General features: G+C 42.3%; 2 protein-coding genes and 1 long non-coding RNA gene across 13 annotated transcripts in view; 1 reads left to right on the top strand and 2 right to left on the bottom strand.

Moving 5' to 3' along the window:
* The window catches only part of LOC309364425 (uncharacterized protein C3orf20 homolog), a 51,394-nt gene extending 49,082 nt beyond the window's left edge, over positions 1-2,312 (bottom strand). Inside the window, exons 1-2 of one of the 8 annotated variants that reach the window (XM_081901678.1) lie at positions 1,995-2,153; positions 320-417 (exon numbers count right to left, since the gene is read on the bottom strand). The gene's annotated coding sequence lies outside the window, so the exon portion shown is untranslated. Of the gene's footprint in view, positions 1-319; positions 418-1,503; positions 1,529-1,990; positions 2,154-2,218 lie in introns of those variants that run through there. The other 7 variants (XM_081901672.1, XM_081901671.1, XM_081901673.1 and 4 more) reach the window with 7 other exon arrangements.
* Positions 1-15,042, top strand: part of LOC309365292 — a 36,952-nt gene extending 21,910 nt beyond the window's left edge. The window contains exons 6-10 of one of the 3 annotated variants that reach the window (XR_014165970.1): positions 6,718-6,800; positions 9,794-9,893; positions 10,108-10,251; positions 12,574-12,633; positions 14,638-15,042. This is a non-coding gene — a long non-coding RNA (uncharacterized lncRNA). The remainder of the gene's footprint in view (positions 1-6,717; positions 6,801-9,793; positions 9,894-10,107; positions 10,252-12,573; positions 12,634-14,637) is intronic. The other 2 variants (XR_014165972.1, XR_014165971.1) reach the window with 2 other exon arrangements.
* On the bottom strand, positions 5,016-18,627 carry CCDC174 (coiled-coil domain containing 174). 2 transcript variants are annotated; one of them, XM_081902827.1, is made up of 11 exons: positions 18,465-18,627; positions 16,317-16,421; positions 15,065-15,165; positions 13,841-13,899; positions 13,447-13,627; positions 11,768-11,863; positions 10,266-10,402; positions 9,329-9,423; positions 8,529-8,652; positions 6,845-6,997; positions 5,016-6,263 (listed from the first exon to the last, which is right to left on the bottom strand). In XM_081902827.1, exons 1-11 carry the CDS (start codon positions 18,504-18,506, stop codon positions 5,938-5,940), a joined length of 1,419 nt encoding a protein of 472 aa, XP_081758953.1. In that variant the 5' UTR covers positions 18,507-18,627; the 3' UTR covers positions 5,016-5,937. The 2 variants fall into 2 exon arrangements, with proteins under 2 accessions (XP_081758953.1, XP_081758954.1); XM_081902828.1 differs by having other exon boundaries at positions 6,845-6,994.
* Positions 18,628-21,292: the final 2,665 nt, after the last annotated feature.

Here is a 21,292-nt window from a genome sequence, read left to right as displayed (position 1 = left end):
TGGTAGGAATGCTGCTTTAGAAGGCCCCAAGCACAAATGCCTCATGCTTAAAGAAAGCCTGCTGTGATAGCTCAGATGGTAGAGCATGAGACTCTTAATCTCAGGGTCCTGGGTTCAAACCCCACGTTTGGCAATAGATAGCTGCATTGCAGGGGGTTGGACTAAGATGATCCTTGTGGTCCCTTAAGATTCTATGATTCTGTGCACGGTGAAAACGATTCACAGGCTTTGGTGGTTTGGTTCCATCTGCAGCCCTCATACCTGTCATACTCTTTTTGCTGCAATGTAGAGATTAACAAATAGATTAAGAACACACAACCTTTTCTGTTTCACTTAGCTCTTTCTTCATCAGTCAACAGGTATATTAAAACTCAGCTCCAGGTTACAGTTTGCAGACTGTGACATCAAATGAACCAGCTATAACGAAGGAGAACAGGATGTGCATCTCTTCTGCTTTCTTAAAATTTAATCTAGAGATATGTATAAACTGTGGGTCCAATTCAGTCAAGCCACACTTAGAACCACTTTGTTCTGGTACTCTTAGAAATACATCTTAAAAGAAACTGACTGCAGTGGCCTAAGGACAGAAGCTGGCACAATAGGCTTGAAGGACAAAAAATGAACTGAGTTATCATGTATAATTGAAAAGGCTATGAGAATTAAAACATGGAATTCAAGAGACATTAAAACTTCCCAGCATAAGCTGGCAGCCATGCTTGTTTTTATTGCCCCTATGTTCACCAATGAGAAGTCCAAAAATAGTCCCAGGCATTTCAAGTGTGACAGATAAATTACCCTTGATTTAATTAGAAAATGCATCTGAAGCACTTTCTTAATTACAAAGTAAACTTTCAGCTGGAACTAATAAACTGTCAGTCTAAGTTTTATGGAAGTTGAGGTTTCTACGGCTAGCTAGAGGCTAATACCCTCTACAGAGGAATGGCTAATTAAGTTCAGCCTCCTCCTCACACAAGCCAGCTCAGTAGAGACTTCTTTGCACTCATTGAGGGCTTGCTTTGCGATCGCAAATGGAAAGAAGCAACCAACATATTAGACGGGCTGTCCAGTCCACCCACCTGAACCATGAGAAGACAACAGGGGAGGCTGGTTCATTAGGGAAATGGATTGCTGTCCCAACCTCCATCTGCCCTTAGCCAGACCCCACCTGCTTTCCTACTTATGAGTCCCCGTGGTGACACTGTCATCTTCTTCCTACTTAGCCTCAGTGTTGCTGTTGTAGAACACAGGAGGAAGATGGCAGCAGCCAAAACTGGAATTAGCTAGCTATCCTTGTGAGTGGCTCAGGCTCCATCTACTGTTGGTCTCCCTGCTTTCTGCTCCCCCCCCCCCCAACAGCCCTAATTTACCATCTCTGATTGGACAGTTGCTGTGTCAGTGCAGGGATCATAGATTTATGGCGAAGGTGCGGGATGGAAATGTTGTAAACAAGCTAATAAATGCTATTGTCCTTTAAAAAAACCAAAATATTCCCCCCCCCCATACCTGATAAGCACAATTACTGCATTTTGAAGAGTGTGCCATCTGCCCGGTCCCTACAGTTAGACCGGGAAGAACCACGTGGCCAGTTCTACTTCTGACTAGGGATTAGCATGCAGGAAGCCAGCATAATTTTTATTTTATTTTCAAAATGCATTTGTATCCCACCCTTCCTCTAAAGGAGGTCGAAGTAGCGTATATAGTTCTCCTTCTTCCCCATTTTATCCACACAGCAACTCTGTGAGGCAGGCTAGGCTGAGAGACAGTGATTGGCCCAAGGTCACCCAGTGAGCTTTGCGGCAAAGTGGATATTTGAACCCTGGTCTCTCAGGTCCTATTCTGATGGGCCCTAGATGGTTTGGAGTGTGTGTGTGTGTGTGTGTGTGTGTGTGAGAGAGAGAGAGAGAGAGAGAGAGAGAGAGAGAGAGAGAGAGAGAGAGACAGACAGACAGACAATGAACTGCAATGCTTTCAGTGAAATGCTTTGGATTACTTACTGTTAACTGCAGATGTTCCAAGAGTCGCAGCAGCAGCAGTTGAAAGTTGTGTGGTGATGCTGCACATTCCATATGACATGCCCATTCTTGCATCATAATAGGAGAGAGCACTGTTATGTAGAATCTCACAGTGAGGTTCAGGCCACTTACGCAAGGCCACACTCTAGGCAAGAATGAGCTGAAAAAGCTCAACTTGTTGTTTTTACAACACAATGGACACTTACCCTTCCCAGGTGGGTGGCAGTTACAGCCCCTCGCTCTGCTGCCATTCCGTCAGACAGCTCTCACATGGTTGCTGGCCATTTGAGAATTCCCCCGGCTGGCGTGATCTCAGGGCGGGGCTTCCCGATTGAACGCCAGCTTCAAACGGACCAATCCGAGGCCCCACCTGATGGGCAGTGCCTTGCTGGCAGGCCAGGCATTGGCTACTGCCTGCTGCCATGCGCAGTCAGGCAGCAATGCTTTAAAAGGCCGACTGCGCTTACCTTCTGCAGTGCTGTTGGCTGAAGTGCTTTTATATTGAAAATGTCAGGGACTTCCGGGTCGGCGCCATCGCCGAATGGCGGGCTCCCTCCGAGCTCCGGAGGGAGCCTGCTCGGCAGGGGCTGGGTCCTACCGCACCGGCGATGCGGGGACCCTCAAAAACCACGGCCAGAGTGAGGCCGTGGACATGGAGACTCGGCTGGCACCGTTAGCGCCCTCCCGGCTCGTGAAGGAGCCTTTTTAAAGGCTACGGATCGGGCGCCGGGGAGAAGCGTGGTGCTTTGAGTTCTCTGCTATCCCTGCCGAGCGCAGCCGCATGCCATCCGGCGGAGAGCGCTGACTTCTTCTATTGAAAATTTGGACCTAAAAGAAGAACCCGTGAGTAATTGGATTATGGATTAAAAAAGAGGGATAAATTTTTAAAATCTGGAGCGAACGGGGGAGGTGGAAAAAAGGAAGTCAGCCTACCCCTTAATTGTAGAAGAGCCAAAACAAAGGACTTAACGACTAAGATCGAGCGTATCTCTATCTTCATGAATTAGCAACTTTGCGAGGGAAAATTATAAGACTGTGCTGGAGGAGAAAAGTGGAATTTGTATTAAAAAAACAACCCCCCCCCCGGAATCCCTGGAGTGATCCGCGAAACTACCTGGGGAAGAGCATCGGGAGTTTTGACAGCTGTCAAAGGCTGTCAAAACGGAAGAATAAAGCAGGGACTTTGCTTTGAGGACTTTGCCGGTTACATTTGTTTTAAATTGTATACAAATTGTTTCAAATAAGGATTTACAAACTATTTGGACTAATGGATTTGATCTGGAAGGGAACTTAGTTACTGCGATCCACCTAGAGGAGCTGAGCGACATTGCATGTGTTTTTCTTAGGAAACCTGAACAGTTGTAACTTTTAATCTCTTGGGAACTGCAGAAATGGAACATTGTTTTGTCTACAGAGGGCTACAAACTACAGGAAACAATGGATTCTTTAGTTGGAAAACGAAAGGGACATGACATAATGTTTTGCTTCTGAATAACAAGCCTCTGCAGAAAATAAGAAGGTCATGGAAAAAGAACATTTTTGCGGGAAAACAGGGAAACAGAAGGAGGAGAGAGAATGACAAGAATATGGAAACATCATGAACTGGACAGAATTGGGAACATTTGGGACATCCAGATTTGACAAGCTTATGGAAATTAAATGGGAGTTTCTTACTCCTGGATATAAAAATCTGGATAGAAAAAATGGGCCCCTTTTTGAGACAGACTCCTTCCAAGATTGGACATTTGTAATTAAATATGACTGGCAAACTACTAGAGGGATATGGATTAAGCGGGTAGGAACTTCAGGAAGACATTAGGATGAAGGGATAGAAGGAACACAACAGAGAAAGGGGGGAGGGAAATTTGGAATCCAAAGGTTGTAAAATTATTTTTTTATCTTTATATCTTTTTTTCTTTTTTTATAAAATTTTGAAAGGGGGAACTCGTGGAAGGGAAAAAATCGATCTTAGGGGATGGGAATTTGGAAAAATTGGGTTATTGATGTTAAGTGAGTCATGGGATAAAAACTTGTTGAATTTAATTGCTTATTCGGAAGATTTGGAACGCAATTGGGGGCGGGAAGGGGAAGTCCTGGCTTTGGTTTTGGAAGTAAGTGTATGAATTGGATCTAATTTGTTTTTAATTTGGAAAATCTTAATAAAAATTATATTAAAAAAAAATATATATATATTGAAAATGTCAGAAGTGAAAATGAGAAGCATCGTGAGATGGGGAAGGGCCAGAGCTCAGTGGCAGAGCATGTAATGATATGCATGAAAAAAATCCCACATCTTGTGCTTGCCATCTTCATGCTGGCTGGGAAGGGCTTCTGCCTAAAACCCTAGAGAGCAGCAAGCCTGTGTATACATTACTGAGCAACACCCCACATACAACTATGCTAGAAACTGAAGCCTGCAAACCATTATATATTCCTAGCAACGCTATAAGCCACAGGGTGCCAGCTGCGGGAGTCAGAGTATGCTCTCATATTCCAGGGTTTCTAAAGAGATTTGTCTTTAGATTGGTCTATGTTTTTCTAACACCCCTTCAACCTATTAAAGTTCCTCTTAAGTACTAGAAATCAACAGTTGATTAAACTTTTGGGTACATAAAACAGTTGTCTGACCCTTGTGCATAGCTTGTCAATATTTTAGTAGTCTGTTGCCATCTAGTGGGCTGTAGCTTTGTTAAGTCTCAGGAATGCTTTGGAGGATAGAAGTTGCCACCGTTCATTGGGCTTACTTCTTGAAGAGAAATGTGATCTTGAGACACATGGAATTGCTGTTCCCTTCCACCAACACACACACATTTGCACCCACTCACCCCGCTTGTTGGCTGCATCCAATGCAACACTGTTGTTCCTGTTTATATCACTGAGATAAGTAAATCAGGAAAGGGAATACACAAGTGTTGCCTTATTTTTTAAAGCAATTGCAAAGCTATGAGCCCCCCCAGATCCTACATCAACTGTATAGCTCAAACTAAAATAGACACCGTAGAATTGGAAAACACATCCAGTTTTATTTTACTGCCAGTTGTCATCCTAATCACTCTGCATCAGTGAAAGGGACAGCTTTAAATATTTAAGTAACACAAAACAACTGTTCGGGTTAGGGAGATGGGTGGAAAAACCCCGCTGAATCTTTCCATTATATTAAAATAGCAGCTTCTGGTAACACTTACCCACATGAACTGCTTGCTTTGTCAGCACTGTCAGAAATCCAGATGATTAATGGGATAGCAGAACCAGCACCATACTAATCTTAAGAGGCTTCCATTCAACGCACTCTTTTGCTTGGTATGTGAACAAATGCCAGCTGCCACGGGGTGGACATGGTTTATAATTTAGAAGACCTTTCATGGAATGCTGTTTACTATACCCTACAAGTTGGCACTAAATTACTCTTAATGCTGGGATGCAAAGGCCTGGGCAACTAATTCTGCATGCCAAACGGTGTGCTGTGTTTCTCAAAGAATAGTCTGTCATGCTAAATAATAAACTATATTTCAAAAAGTAAGGGGATTTTCAAAAGTAGTTTGCAAAATAGCATGGTGGCCTCTTTCTGGGTATGAATACTTATTTTATTTTATTAAAAAGAGTCATCATTCCCTCTGATCAGGTCCAAGGCCTTAGATGTGCCTAAAGGAGGCTCTTGGATCTTAGTCATCGTATTTATGGTGAAGCAAACAGCAGTGGAAATGGCAGCGAATACAGAATACTATAGCAATAATCTTTAAAAGCAGAAACCTTTAATGATAGTGGTGACAAAAGTAGCACAAGGGCTGCAGTAAGATGCATACATGACAAAAGACATGTGATACCTATCCTACCAAGGTACCTTTTCTCTTGAGCTTAAAACTAAATGAAAAGTGAGAATCCCAAACACTGTTTTCTGATTAATCTCTGATAAAACATCTAAAGCTCATGTTACTTGTTTATAGTATGAAAGCATGTCATCTAAAGTTTGGTAAGCTGGCTGTTGATTTTGCAGTTCACTGTCATGTTCCTGAGAGGGGGAGAACTGATTGCTCTGCGAGCTGCTACTGTAAGGTTCAGTTGATGGGGGTGGCAGGTTTCTTGTCAGGGTTTCTGTTTTTTCATATGAGGTTCCAGGCTTGTTCCAATTCTGGCTTCTAAAGTCATGTGTTCTCTTTTGACCCATAAAATAAGCAGAGGGAGGTGCAAATTCCGGGTCTCGTTCATTTCTGAGATCTTCCTGCTTCTTTGACCACAGTCCAAAAGTGAATTCTATTAACGGGAAGGAGGGAAAAAAGAGCAAGCTCAGTTTTATTTTATTTTTTTACATACTATGCTTAACCATCAAACTCTTCCATTAACCCAATCTTGGTCACACTGTCGCATAGCCACAATAAACCAGAGAGGCAGAACTAACGAAGAAAACACATTTTAACACTATGAATGTGTCAACATTCCTCTTGCATGGTGTGCCCTCTAGTGGTTTTGGTAGGGAATAAATATTTTGAGAACAAAGTCGCCGGTTGAAATAACTTCTTTTTTCAGGTGACAATTTTTCACTAAAAAGTCCTCAAGGGAATCAAGGAGCACATCAGAGAGAAGGTAAGGCTAAAATGTTTTCCATTTTTGCCTAATGAATAGAGAGGTAGCATAGCCTTCTCCCCAAACACCTGAGATTCAAATCCACAGGAAATGTGGTGCCTTCTCCCCCCCCCCCCCCATGCAGGACTATTACAACATGAAATTCCTTCGCCAGCCCACCGAAGCAGAGATTATACTGACACAGTATGAGCAGCTCACCATTCAAAGGTTTTTTATACCATGCTAAGCTGATGCACATTTCAAGTCTTTACCTTTGCCTCTATCCCACTCTCGGACATAGGGCACGCCAGGCTTTGTATCTTTCCTTTCCTGAATGATCACTTCCACTTTTCTATTTTCCGCGGAAACCCTTGGCACTTCAATGGGCTTGGATTCAGCTGCTGCTGGCATAGCAACTTCTTCTTCTGTTTTAGTGGAGAATAAAGATTATTAAAACAAATGTTACTTGGAGCCAGGAGATAATTCAACAAGCTACTGCCATGCTACAAGTTGACACTCTGAAGCATTACCTAATGGGGTGTGTGGGGGGGAGCATCTCACTGGGACGTTCACTCCCCACCCCGCAAAGAAAACTGCTGTAGATAAAATCACGACAAAGCAAGAAATTGAAGAAAAAATAAATTAAACCCCTAGCATTTCAACAAATAGCTCAAATTTTGCTTAGCAATGTATCTTTTAAAGGCTGCATTGGAATAACAAGGGGGCGGGACTAAGCAAGACTGAAAATATTTCACTATAGTTTCCTAGACCTCCGATAACTTTTGGCCCTGCAGATGTTGCTGAACTACAGCTTCTAACAGCCATAGCAAGCATGGCTAATAGTCAGGGAGTTGTAGTTCAGCAGCATCTGCTGAGTCAAAGGTTCCTTCTACTTACCCCAATTGTTTTATATCACAGTTGGGGAACTTCCAGTCCATGGGCCTTTCTTGGCCTGCCATGCCCTCTCCCCATAACTACGCCCACCCATCAGCATGACAGTGTTGAATCCTGAATAGGTTCCACTGCCCTGTTCCCAGGTGCAAGCAGCATCATGCGGCAGGATTTCATATGCTGAAGAGCAAAGATTAAAGCCCTTTCCTTTCTCCTTCAAGCAGGGAGCGAAGGGGCATTACTGCTACTGCCTGCCCACTTAAAGGAGTAGAACAAAGCACCACTTCAACCAGGAGGGGAGAGACTGATTCAAATAGCACTTTGAAAAGCTGCAGAGGGGATTTTGATGGGTGGTCAGTTTTGTGTACCTGTCAAATTTTACTCACAAGGCTGATACTGATAAAAATCTGGACCATGGAGCCAAAAAGGTTCTCCACCTGGTTCTATATTGAGCATGCATCATGACCTTCACTTTGCCAGGCTTCACCAGTCTTACAGAAGCCAATTAACATTGGCAACAGAAAGTGCCTTGAAGTAGATGGAAATAATCCCAATAATCTTAATGAAGACATAACAAAGGCTTCTGAATATCTGACAAATGAGAAAGTTTGGAGACTAGGCACACATGGCATATATGAGCTCTGAATTGGAAAAAAAAAAAGTTTAGCCGTATCAGTACGTCCCACAATCCTCTGATTCCCAACTACTTCCCCCTCTCTAACATGCATTCTCTATGTGAACATCTTTCTCTACTCTTCTCAAAAGCTGCAACATCATATTGGATTCAAGGTTTTATCTGAGCAAGCCATACTCTGAGAAGTCCCAATGAAATCATGGCTAACTTTATTTCAATGGGTCTTCTCGGAGTGTTGCTTAGTCAAATATAACCCTCAGAAAATGGATTCTGAATACCATCTGGGGGGGGGGAATGCAATACAATAGAGATGAAATATTGGTCTTATGATCAGCGTTTAACGAGGTCCTCATTAACAGTTCAGTTTTATGAATACAAATGTGGATCCTTTGTTCTCTGCATTTAAGGAAAGTAATTTATAGAGAAAGTACCTCCATTTTCCTTTGTGTCACCTTCTTTCAATCGCTTTTTCGCTCGAAGCTTGGACAGCCTGGCTTCCAGAACAGCCTTACGTTTCTCCGCTAAATGTTCACGTTTTGCTCTCTGGTCTGTAGTCTTAGAACAGTCAATGACAATTGATTTATGCAGTCAGTAGCAAGTGATTTAAGTTGCTATTTCCAATAATTCACTGCTTACAATCACACACAGACACTACTTAACAGCCATGTAGTTTATTTCAACCCATCTCCCCCGCCCCCATATTTTTCAAATCCAAACTCTGATATTGCAAACACTTCTGTAAGTGGCCAAATAATTACTAAGGCATGCTAATAAAACCTTGGTATGATCAAATCTTATTTCAGAGACAGTCTTAAAACAAACAGTACGGCGTACAAGTTTTTCATTGCAGCCACACAACTAAAGGTATTGGGTTTAGAAAAAATTAGTATTTTAAATCAAAGTCACACTAAGAAATCTATTTAGGAAACTTGAGCTTCTGCATAATTTTCTGCACCTAAACCTAAAGAATAAACTGCAATCCAATTTGAAGTTTTAATCTCCCTACATTTGCACACATGGAGATTCATTACCCACAGATGTCACAATAATAATTCGGACACATATTGGCAGTTCTTGATTCAGCTACGATTACTACACGTCTTTCAAAAGGCTGGCACGGGACATTTTAGGTTACTGCTCGTATGCACCAACCATACAATACCCAAGGAAAAGCTCCACAGTGGAACATATATTTTCCCCCAGCACAATTGTGAACACTTAAACTTCATACCTGTTCTCTTAGCATTTCTAAGGTTTCCATTTGCTTTCTCCTCAAAGCTTGATCACGGGCAAAGGCAAAGTAACCAACACCAAGCTGTCTGGCCTCTGAAAGGAAGATTTTTTTGTACAGTGTTATGAATTCATCCTACATTAAGCTACAGGGATATTGGGACACAGAGAGTTGCCTCTCAGGATGATATTCAACACTAGTCACAGGAACACAGAAGAGTACTGAATCCATCTAGCTCTGTTTTACTGAGAGTGATCTGCAGTTCTCCAGGGCTGCATACAGGAGTCTTTCCTATCCCTACCTGGAGATGCCAGGGAATTAAGCAGGGATCTTTTGAAAAAAGAAAGCATGTGTTCTACCACTGACCTACAGCCCTCCCTAGGCAAAGGAAGACAGTGCTTGCTTAAGTCAGTTTTTAATGAAGCGGAATAGTAACCTGTTTATTACACCTCTAAATACACACAGAATACTCACATCACAACAATCTTAACCATCTTTTTTCAATGGATTTTCCCCACTTTCAACAGATGAAGGATGGGGACAGAGAATTTCTACTCTTCTGACAGTAATCACTCTGGATCAAGATTAAACTTTTTATGGTTTTATTGTATGACTTTATGTTTTTATATATTGTTGCAAACTGCTGTGATTTATTTTATGATACAGCAGTATATAAACATTTTAATCACTAATTAGGTAAAGATGTGTGATGTATTATTATTATTATTATGTGGTATAAGTTCATGGGACTTCCCAATTTCCCCCACATTTAATTATAGCATCCTCTGAATTCTGCATGCTGATGATCACCTTGCTAAAAAAATCAGGATATGGCCTTGATCGAGGAGATATCCTGAACTGAATCTATTTATGCAATGGAAGTAGAAGCGCATCTCATTTCTCAAGGCAGATCTGCATGCACAGTAAGAATACACACCATTTTCTCTAATGTCCTCATAATGCATTGGTCCCATAGGTTTCTTTAGGGCTTCTTCTTCTTCCCTTTCCCACTGCTGACGCTGAAGCTCCTTTCTCATATCTTCAGACAACAAAGTCTTCTCTTCTGTCATTTGCCTAAGGGGGGAGGGGAAGCATCCCTTAAGAGTTTGTGAGTGAGAAATGGTTGTAATCCTACCAGTCCCAAAACCAATTAAGTATATCCTATCTAAAAGCACAATGCCATATAACAGCAGCTCTCTAAGAGCCTTAGAGCACCTCTGGGTAGATATTCTGCTGAACTGCCAAGACACTTGCAGAGCAGCCACCAAAAAGCATTTCTCTACATATCCTTTGAGTTATACATTCTACAATATAAATGGATTGTAATTACTCGATGCTGTAAATTGTTATATAGCTTTCAGAAACTATTTCGAGGGAGCAATGTGCTGCTGACACAGTACTGTAAAGTCCTGTCTTAAAAAGCATTTCATTCGTTATCTAAAAAATAAAATGTTAAGAGAAAAAACTGGAAAATTCCTAAAAATATAAGAAATAGCTCCTCCCACTGCCAAGTGTTCACATTTCTCTGCAGAAGGCATTCTCTTGATGGGAAGCAAAGATGGAATAAAAAGAAGATAGAGCAATTGGCAAGCTACCCTCATCAGATCAACAGAGTTACATTTCAAGATCTTTTTATTTTTTCTACTTAGCTATGGAAAAAAAATGAATGAGTCAATTACTTAATAACTCATGCGATTAGTTTCCCTAAAATGCCCATTTTGCCCGGTTATCATAAGACTTAATAGTGGAAAAACAAATCAAGTTCTACTTAATAGAACATTATGTCCTTGACTTGATCAAAAAGCTTTGAAATGCATTTATCTAAGAACAGAAAATGCCAGACTCCTCTAGGTTTCATTAGGACACATTAAAATTCAATTTTATTGCCTGCGGACTGTCTCACCAGAGTGGTGCATGCTCTGGTTATCTCCCGCTTGGACTACTGCAATGTGCTCTACATGGGGCTACCTACTCCAGAATGTGGCAGCTGGACTGGTGACTGGGAGTGGCTGCAGAGACCATATGACATCGGTCCTGAAATACCTACATTGGCTCCCAGTACATTTCCAGCCAAAAAATTAGTCATCCCTGATTTCCCCAAGCTGATCCTCGACAAGAAGCAGTATAACATTGCTAACTTGGCTGCAAACACAGATTTGACCAGAATGCACAGACAAATTTGTCAACTTGCTCATCTCCTAGAAGCTTTTTCATGTATTTTTGTAGAATCTGTTCTCTACCAAAAAAATAAAGTGTCCTCTTAGCTCAAACAAAACAAGATTCTTCAGGAACCTGGGCAGGGCTTAGGACATGGGGAAAAGAAGCAGCTGGATGTACCCTTCTGTGAACACGGAACATTTTCCATCAGAGTCCAACTGGCCAAGTACCATTCCATATGTGAAAGAAAACAACAGCTATTTAATTTAGTACAAGCCTCACTTCTTCCCCTGAAGCTCTTTATCCATTTGAAGCAGATGTGGCAAATCTTTCTTCATACAGCGTCTAGAACGGCCCAAGGAATCCACATAATCTACCCTAGAATTAAATGGAAAATCAGCTTTATACAGAAGTAACAGTCTGATTTATAGCTTAGAAAATATGGAAACAAATACATACATGTAATATGCATACTTTGCATAGAACAATCCTTTAGTTACCTCACCATAAATGTTAGCAGTCACAAATTTAACAGAGCACCATTTCCGTTTTTTTCAGCATTCCCAACATTTATGAGAGTCGCCGTTTCTAAAACTCACTGTAATTCAGCGGCTAGCTTTTGTGATAAGGTAGTTAAGAGAACCATTAAAATTGTGCAACAGCAAGCATCTAAACTGGCACACTGTGCCTGTTCCCTGTGGCGAAAATAATGATGCAGCATTGACTTCCCACACAAGTATTAAATTTGAAACAATATTTTTCAAGACTCATTTAATGATCGCTTCTGCATTTGTTCCACTATTTCAATGAAAGCTGAAGACAAATGCAAAGCAAAAGGTCTGTCAATGTTCTTTTTATGTAAAACGGTTTCTCAGTTACTTCTCTTATCGAAAACTGTTCAAGATCCAGACACGTACAGTAGCAGTAAATGCTGCCCATTAAGAGTGGCAGTAATATTTGGTGTTTAATGCTCCAAATTATTTAGAGTGCACAGACCCATACCTGTCCAAAGTCCTGATGGGCCCAGCATGCAGTGCCAATTATTAGCTATCAATGAGTTATGCTTTCATTATGTTGCTTTTTCCAAGAATGCCAAGGACCCAGGAGTAGCTCTCTCTATCTCTATCCACCCCCAGGAGCACCTACTGGTAGGTATCCAATTCCTGTTTATCAGAGTTTTTCCCAACCCTGGGGGCCAATTTGGGGGGCCGGGGGTGGGGAGAGAAACCTTGCAGCATCTCAACACTTTTCTTACACATTCGCTGACTGTCCAGAAAACAATTTATGAGTTGTTTGTAGTACTAAGATGACTGTTTGCAAGATGCATGCTTTTACAACTAAAGTAAATTTAAATATCTAGAAATTTAACTTCTGTAACACAAGCTGTAACACAATACAGCAGCTCCAGGCAAGCCAGGAAAATAGCAGTTGTGATCTTATGGGCCAACAAGTTCACAGAAGTCTTAAGAGAGAATGACAAATATCAATGCTTTTAAAAAGTATGCACTTTTGTTTTATGAAAATATTGCTACTAAAAAGGGAAAGGTGGCTGTTTATCTAAGAGATGTGTGTACTTCTGATAGGAGAGAAGTGAACAGAATTTCAGCTGGTTGATTTAATGGCTTCTGCATATGAATCAGACTTAAAAATGCTGTTCAAAATAATATTATGACTGAACTCTATTCTAAATGGAGGAGGGGGTGAAATTCATGCAGCATCTAACCAAGGAAAACGTACAACTGAATCACCCTTAATATGAAAAAGCATAGTCTGCTGGAAATTCTTTTGCAAGGAAAACTCATGGAATACTGTTTCCTTATAGGTAAGAAAGTTAACTATAGATTAGTAGTATCCTTCACTTAAGAGATGCTCTCTGTGTGGGAGGTGGTATGGGAATGATGGTAGTAATTGCAGAGAAATAATAGAAAACAAGATTGAACCACCACAATGCTACCACAAACCATTCTTCAGTGGGGTCCTGAGGAGGTGGAATTTCTGCTTCAGAAAGTCTCTCTTCCTCCCTGTTTGCCTTCTCTGCTGCCTTTCTAGCAGCTTCATTTGCACACAGCTCCTGTACTTCTCTCCGTTTGTCTATAATCTTCTGCGTGAAATCCACAAGGTACAAATCCTCAGTTTCTTCATCTAAAACAGAAAAATCAATCTGTAAATGACAGATATCAAAAGGACCCAGCCGAGAGAGGAGTCAATTATGAAATTGCAGCAATCAGCTCTACCGCTGCCAACAATGCCCTTGACTACGCTACATGACAATGCGCAGAAAACAGAATCTGACAAGCAATCCTAGGGAGATAGTAGCCAATTTTGCTGTACATAAAGAAGAAGGCTTTCACTCACCTGGAAAGTCTCCTTTTGTCATCTTCTCATAGAGCTGTGCTTTCTCTTCTAGTTTCTGCCTACAAAACACAGGAACACATCCCTTTCAGTTAACCATGAGAAAGCAAGAAGTCTTTTGCCATTACGGATATGGGAGAAAGATTTCATTTCTTACATCATTGCCTACAGTCAAGGCTGCTTCCTCTTAAGGCAGCCTATGCGACCTAAACCAGCAGCAACAGGGGCATTTTTGATTCCCAAGCGTGGAATGGTGAGAACACTGGGTCACTACTGATGTAGCTGTGGACAGAACGGCAACATCCTCCACACAATCATGGGCATGCATATATACAAGGACCTCTCAGGAGGAATCATAGGAGGCAATTTTACTTTTTTAAAAAAGAGGCTATAGTGCTTTCCTAGAGGCCCAGAAGGCAACAATCAAAGCCATGGGCACTATCAAATGTAGCAATGCTAGGGAGAAACTTTGTTCGGTTTAATAAAGCAACTTATTTTGGTAGAAACAACAGTAGCCCTAGCTGCAAACACAATTCTCTCTTCTCTCTGCACGTTACTTCCTTCCTTGTTCCTTCCTTTTCTGTAATGCCACAGTTTTTAATGAATTTGCCTGTGTGTTCCAAGCCATTTGTTCCTTAGCGCCCTCAGGAACAAGGCGATGGGAAAAGAGGGATACTACTAGTTTCAGTTGGAAAGACACCAAACCTCCAAGAATGTGATGCCGTATATAATTGTTGAAATGCAAAGAGTGTTACACTCCCCTCACACAGAGAATGAAGGACATTACTTATTATTTGCAGATAGACTTCAATCCTGAGCACTTCCTAGGGACGAATGACCCACTGAAGTGAACTAAGACTTCTAGGCAAAAATGCTTATGAGCATCCTACAAAGTTGGAGATGTATTTCAAGGGACCATATGCCTGAATCTGAACTCTCTCATGTGCAAACTGTCTGATAAATCAGACCCTTAGAAATGGACTTCAGATGTATTTTAACAGGCAACCTGTGGTATCAGATGCACAAATGGTTACACACTTTGTGTCAGAGAAATTATTGTCTATAGCACAGGCATTCAAGCCTAGGGCTGCAAAAGTTCAGAACTAATTTCAGAAGCAGAAACTGAGCATCAGCTCTGAAGCACACAGTCCTATTTTACATTTGTTTAGTGTATAATATGTAACCAGACTAATGAAATCTTATGTCTTCCCTTCTCAGAAGTATTACCTTGATTTGTCCAATGTTTGTTGCTCTTCTATCTTTTGTTCAGCATCTTTCTCAGATCGATCTGAAACACCTTTATTCTGTTTAGTCCAAATACTCGGCTTCTGCAATATTAAATTTTCAAAAACGAAACATAAATACTATACCAGAGTTCAGTTATCACAAATAGTCGTAGAACATCCAGCACCTCCATTGTCAGAGGCAGCATGCTTTTGAACATGAGTCGTTGAAAACTGCAAGAGGGGAGTGTGATGTTCCACTCAGATTTTACTTGTGTGCTTCCCAAAGGCATCTGGTTGGCTACTGTGAGAACAGGATGCTGGACTAGATGGACTTTTGACCTGATCAGCAGGCTTTTTTTTGTTTTTTGTTAAAAAAAGAGATAGATCTTTCCATCATCTAGGCTCCAGTACTGGCCAGTTCTAAATACATCAGAGCTCAGGTGTGTGACATGAGGCCCCTAGCCTATATCCAGCGCACCAAAGCTTTCCATCCCTACAAAATTCTTCCTAAATGTAATAAATGGTTTGCAAGTAACTTGCTTAACAGTAGCATGGGGTTCTACAGGCCCTCCTTCTTAAAACGAGGTCTATTCTGTAGTATAAGGGACGCGGGTGGCGCTGTGGGTAAAACCTCAGTGCCTAGGACTTGCCGATCGTCTGGTTGGCGGTTCAACTCCCCGCGGCAGGGTGAGTGCCCGTCGTTCGGTCCCAGCTCCTGCCCACCTAGCAGTTCAAAAGCACTCTTAAGTGCAAGTAGATAAATAGGGAGACCGCTTTATAGCGGGAAGGTAAACGGCGTTTCCGTGTGCTGCGCTGGTGCTGGCTTGCCAGCTGCAGCTTCGTCACACTAGCCACGTGACCCGGAAGTGTCTTCGGACGGCGCCGGCTCACGGCCTCTAGAGCGAGATGAGCACGCAACCCCAGAGTCAGACACGACTAGCCCGTACGGGCAGGGGTACCTTTACCTTTATTCTGTAGTATAGAGAACTACAGAATTATTGAATGTCAGTTTACACAATTCTTCAAATTGCAGCTTTTTAGCTCATTAGCCTTGAGCCTGTTACATTTCTGGAAACTACTGTTCAGAATTTCAGGCAGCTGTTCAAGGAGAAGATCCCTCTTGAATTACAGTCCCACTGAATTCAACAAGACTATTAAGTTGTAGGCTGCAATCCTATGTACAATTCCCATTGAATTCAGCAAACTTATTTCTGAGCAGATAGTTATAGGATTGAATTGTAAACAAACTCTACCTTGTTTGTTGCTTTAGGTTTTACAGGGACTCCAGCATCTTTCAGAAGTTTTTCTTTTTTGAATTCTTCCTGTTTTCTGAAAAGTTCAGCTTTCAAGTCTATGAGCTGCATCAAGCACAGTGAAAAAGAAAGACAAAGAACATAAATTTGCAACTTACTGTATAGTCCAGCAACTGAAATACTTACAACCTTGAGAAATTAAAATACTGGTAAGGTAAGGTGACCAGCGCAAATGCATATAAAGTGAGGGTTGACAAAACTTTACCCCATACGATGCTTGGTTAGAAATATACCCAATATAATATAGGAGTAATAAGCAGTTCTAGTTTCAGATGTTCTTTAATCTATAGCCTTACAAAAAGACAAGGACTGGTATTTGATTACCTCAGATAAAACTTGATTATTTTGAAAACTCAATTGATATGCCACACTTGCATTGACTGGGATCATTCTTGGCAGCAAAGAAAAAATGGGTCACCTGATGTTATTTCCCTCCTATCACAGTGGTTCTGGGGGGGGGGGGAAGGATGTAAGAACACAACTTACTGAAGCTGAAAAGGTTTCCAACCACCAATTTAAAACAGTAAATTGCAACACAGTTTATTTTATGGAACATTATAGCGTACACTGTCATTTTTAATCAGTCATTTTAAAAAAGATTTGCAGAGGGGATTGATGAGATTGACAGTCCCAGCTCACTCTCCCAATCAATATACTTGATCAAGCAGAATATTTATATTCCTAAGAGAATATCCAACATCATCTTATCAGACATTGAACATTACTACCCAAGTGTTTCTTTTATGCAAAAACCCCCAAAAATGTGAATAAAAATTTACCCGAGCATTTTGCAACACAGCAGTGGGATAGCTCAGGTGTCTGACCATTGCTCAGAATTTTCATGTATAATAATAATAATCTTTATACCCCGCCCATCTGACTGGGTTTCCCCAGCCACTCTGGGCGGCTTCCAGCAAAATATTAAAATACAATAATTCATCAAATATTAAAGTTTCCCTAAACAGGGCTGCTTTCAAATGTCTTCTGAAAGTCAGATAGTTGTTTATTTCTTTGACATCTGATGGGAGGGCGTTCCATAGGGTGGGTGCAACTACCCAAAAGGCCATCTGCCTGCTTCCCTGTAACTTCGCTTCTCGCAGTGACGGAACTGCCAGAAGGCCCTTGGCACTGGACCTCAGCGTACAGGCAGAATAATGGGGGTGGAGACGCTCCTTCAGGTATACTGGGCTGAAGCCGTTTAGGGCTTTAAAGGTCAGCACCAACACTTTGAATTGTGCCCAGAAACGTACTGGGAGCCAATGGTGGGATCATTTCTAAAAACACTGGTCCATACTTCACATAAGAGTAGTACATTCTGGCTGGCTTGAATGAACAGGTCTGATAGCTGTCTACATCAACAGCATAAAAATATTATTGTACTCTGGGTAGCTAAAATATTTTTAAATGAAATGAACTAGACCTAAAAATGATCCTAAAACCTAATTGGGTTTCCGCTCCCCTTAACAACGGTTTCTGAAATATTTGAATTATCAGGACATGGAAAGAGCTGGAAAATTACATTCTCATCAGGACCTCTTTGCATTTAAAGAGCCCAGGAACTGTCAAGATGGCCTTGACAATCTGAAAGGTTCGCCTTCAAGAGAGGCCCTTGGGATTAGCAGAGGAGCTGAGGTGTATGAGAAAAGGTGCTTAACTTGTACCTGGTGCTCAACCCTAATGTCGAAAGGTAGATATTCTTACTATACCCCCCCCCCATTCAACCCTAAGGTCCCGAGGCAGGTTACAGCATTAAAACCGCAATATTAACAACAATCTAAAGCAACTTATAACCATAAAAATTAAAAAAGACAAGTAAATTAGAGCTTAAGTAGCACAAAGAAACCATTTGTTTCCCACAGCTAAGCCTGGGCGGCTCACAATCTGTGCAAGGGCGGCAACTTCTTCTGTCATGCCAAAGGTAGTAATGCTGGGTTTTCCAAGTACCCCCGAGCATGTGCAGAGAGCCCCCCTTCCAGCAGAGGCTGGGCCTTCAACTCAGCCCCCTTTGCAGGCGAAGAAGGGCAAAGGCGGCGGGGTGGGCGTGTGTGTCCGGGACCCTATGGGCTCCCTCCCCGTTTCGCCACTCACCGAGGAAACCGTAACATCCAGCGGCTTCTTCTTCTTGTCCATATTGCCGCCGCCGCCGCCGGCCGCCCCAGCGACAGCCGAGAACAAGCGACGCGGAGACAGTAAACAAAACGAAACGAAACCCCGTCTCCGGATACTTCCGGCGCGTCGTAAAGCGCGAACCCGACTTCCGGGATGGAGACGGCTGCTTTAGCACCGCCGCTTACGACAATGTCGTAATGGGACAGACAGGCTTTGCGGCGCGAGGTGTAGAACGTTGCGGGAGGTGCGCTTAGGGAGCAGCGCGGAGGAAAACTAAGGCTTGTTAACATAAGAAGTAGCTCTGTTGGGTTCATTCAAAGGAATGTCCAGCTGACTATAATCAGTTGCCTCTGCAGAGTCCAAAAGCCTGGCATGGAGGCAACAGCCCTGTTGTACCTCTTGTTGCTTCCAGCAGGTGGTACTTGCAGGTTACACCGCCCTTGAACCTGGTAGTAGCGTATAGCGTAGAAGGCAGATGGGGGCGCTCTTGGACAGATTGCGGGGTGATTAGCAGTACGTAGAGGCTTTCTTCTGGCTCCTAATTATTTAACAATAACTGCAACGGAGAGCGCACGGTAATGAAACCATAGGAAGCTCACTTTGTTCGTAGCATAGACAGAAGCAATAAACAGGACCTGATGTTCAGAATACTGTACGAGGATAATTGCTTGCGGAGCCAAAAGGGCACCCCTCGCATACAAGGGAGAGATAATCAGCAGGCTTGGGGAAGCATCGTATGAAAAAGAAATCTTTAAAGGGGAAAAGGTCTTAAGCGGGCGGGGTCATAGTTCCCTGGAAAAAAGACCAAAGGAGCGAGTGTGCTCAGTAGTCATAGTATACTTACTTACTATTAGGGGAGAAAGGAAAGGAATAGCCCTGTTCAGATAGTCTTAAATTTGTATGTGTGCAGGGGGTGCATGGATATGTGTGCTGGAACATCCCCCTGTCCTTTTAGTACTGAGAGGAAAGGTCGGAAGGCAGACTCTTAAGTGTGTTTGGCTGAAATGACAGTCTTCCTCATGCTCCAAATTCCTGATCATGAGAGGATAGTAATCATGTAGGGAGGTTATGGTGAGGTAGTCATGCTCCCCTGCACATCATCTCCATGTGCAGAATTTAAGAACGCCTAAATAGAGCTAGAGAAAGTCAGACTTCCCTTCTCTACAAAGATCCTCATGATTCCCTATTATAAGAAAAGTAGAATGTCTTTGGTAAATCTTCCAGCTTCTAATTTTCCATAATTAGGGTTACTCTGAGTCTACATTCATTTGTTAGTAGGGTTTGAGGTTTGATCAAATGAGCCCTTGATGGACTTATTGATAAACTGAGCTAGGGTGGCGTAGTGGCTAAGAGCCTGAACCATGAGCCAGGGAGTACCTTGTCCATATATTATGCCTACCTTGAATGTATAGCGTAGCTGTAGCCTCTCATTCCACCCACCCCAAGGCTGACTGCAGCACAGTGCTTCTAACTCTAAACTGCCCAATGTGGAGGAAAAGCAATGTTACAGAGACGCCAATTTGAATGGAAGTTCCGACTATCCTATGAGGTTAGAATTAATTGGCGTAATAGACTGTTACTTAAGCTCTGATTTGGCTGGGAAGCCACACTGGCTCAGGCTCACGCTTCCCTTCTCTCAGATGTGTATGAGTCATTTTAATAAAGGAGAAATGTGCCTTGGTTTGACATGTTTGAAATGTGGTGTGTAACCAGTCAGTCAGTTTCACACTGTGATATTGCATAATTTATGGGCTCAAGCCACGAGCGTAACCTTTCGCTGGCATTCCCTTCCTCAATTAAGAGAAAGAGAGCAACAGGCAGTAATGAATACCTACCTGTTCAGTTGATGAGCAAGCGGGGGCTATGGAAATCAGACTCAGCTCCTCACCCCACCCCTGTTCCTTGATCTGCTATTGGCGTGTGATTCACTGCTCTGAAGAGTGGCCGAGACAGATAGTTTCAAAGGCTTTCTGTTCATATCAGTCCAGTACTGTCTAAGGAATGACAAGCTTTTAACGTACGGTTCCATCAAGGAGGGCTGTGCCTAACACAAGTACTGCAGGTTTGCTTCGCTTTGTAAAAATGCCATGCAATTGATCAAAGTATTCTAATGATCAGAGGTATAGAGTTCTGGAAAAGCCTCTCTGGGACATGCCTAGCCTACTAAAATTGGAAAGGTGCACACTCCTCTAGCATGGAGTGTTGGATTTCCCTTGCCTGTTCTAGCACAGGGGTGGAAAACGTATGTTGCTGGACTACAGTTCCCATCGTGCCTGACCATTGGCCATGCTGGTTGGGGATGATGGGAGTTGGAGTCCAACAACGATAAGTGGAGGGCCACAGGCTGGGGAACTCCTGTTCATTATCCTAGCTTACATTATAAAGTGGATATCATAATACACCTGACCAGGCTCTTTACTTAACAAAGAAACTGGATCGAACTTTTTAGTGGTCTGTTTTTCTGTAAAATCCAACTTTAGCAATATAAAAGCAAAGGATTGGAGGGGTTTATAAGAACTCATTAAGTTTAATCTCATTACATTCATTCACACAGAAGGTTGGCCTCAGTGAATGGATTTTACTGACAGGGTTTATTGGGCAAAACTTTTCTGCCACCTTATGTTTGCTAGATAACCTTGAAGGTCTTCCTTTTGCTACTGGGTATGGCTTGATGGTTTGTACTTTAGACCACATTGAAAGCACCCCCCCCAAAAAAAAAACCCCACACCAATTCAGGGCACCAATGTTTGTTAAAGCTTGCTGTGAATTGTAACTCTGTGAGGGGTAATCTATACTGCCCAGAATTC

Source organism: Podarcis melisellensis (genome assembly GCF_964234715.1).
Source record: "Podarcis melisellensis genome assembly, chromosome: 2".
In the NCBI taxonomy this organism is placed as follows: Eukaryota; Metazoa; Chordata; class Lepidosauria; order Squamata; family Lacertidae; genus Podarcis; species Podarcis melisellensis.
Note: the sequence above shows the minus strand (reverse complement) of the source record. Positions and strands in the feature narration are given on the sequence as shown.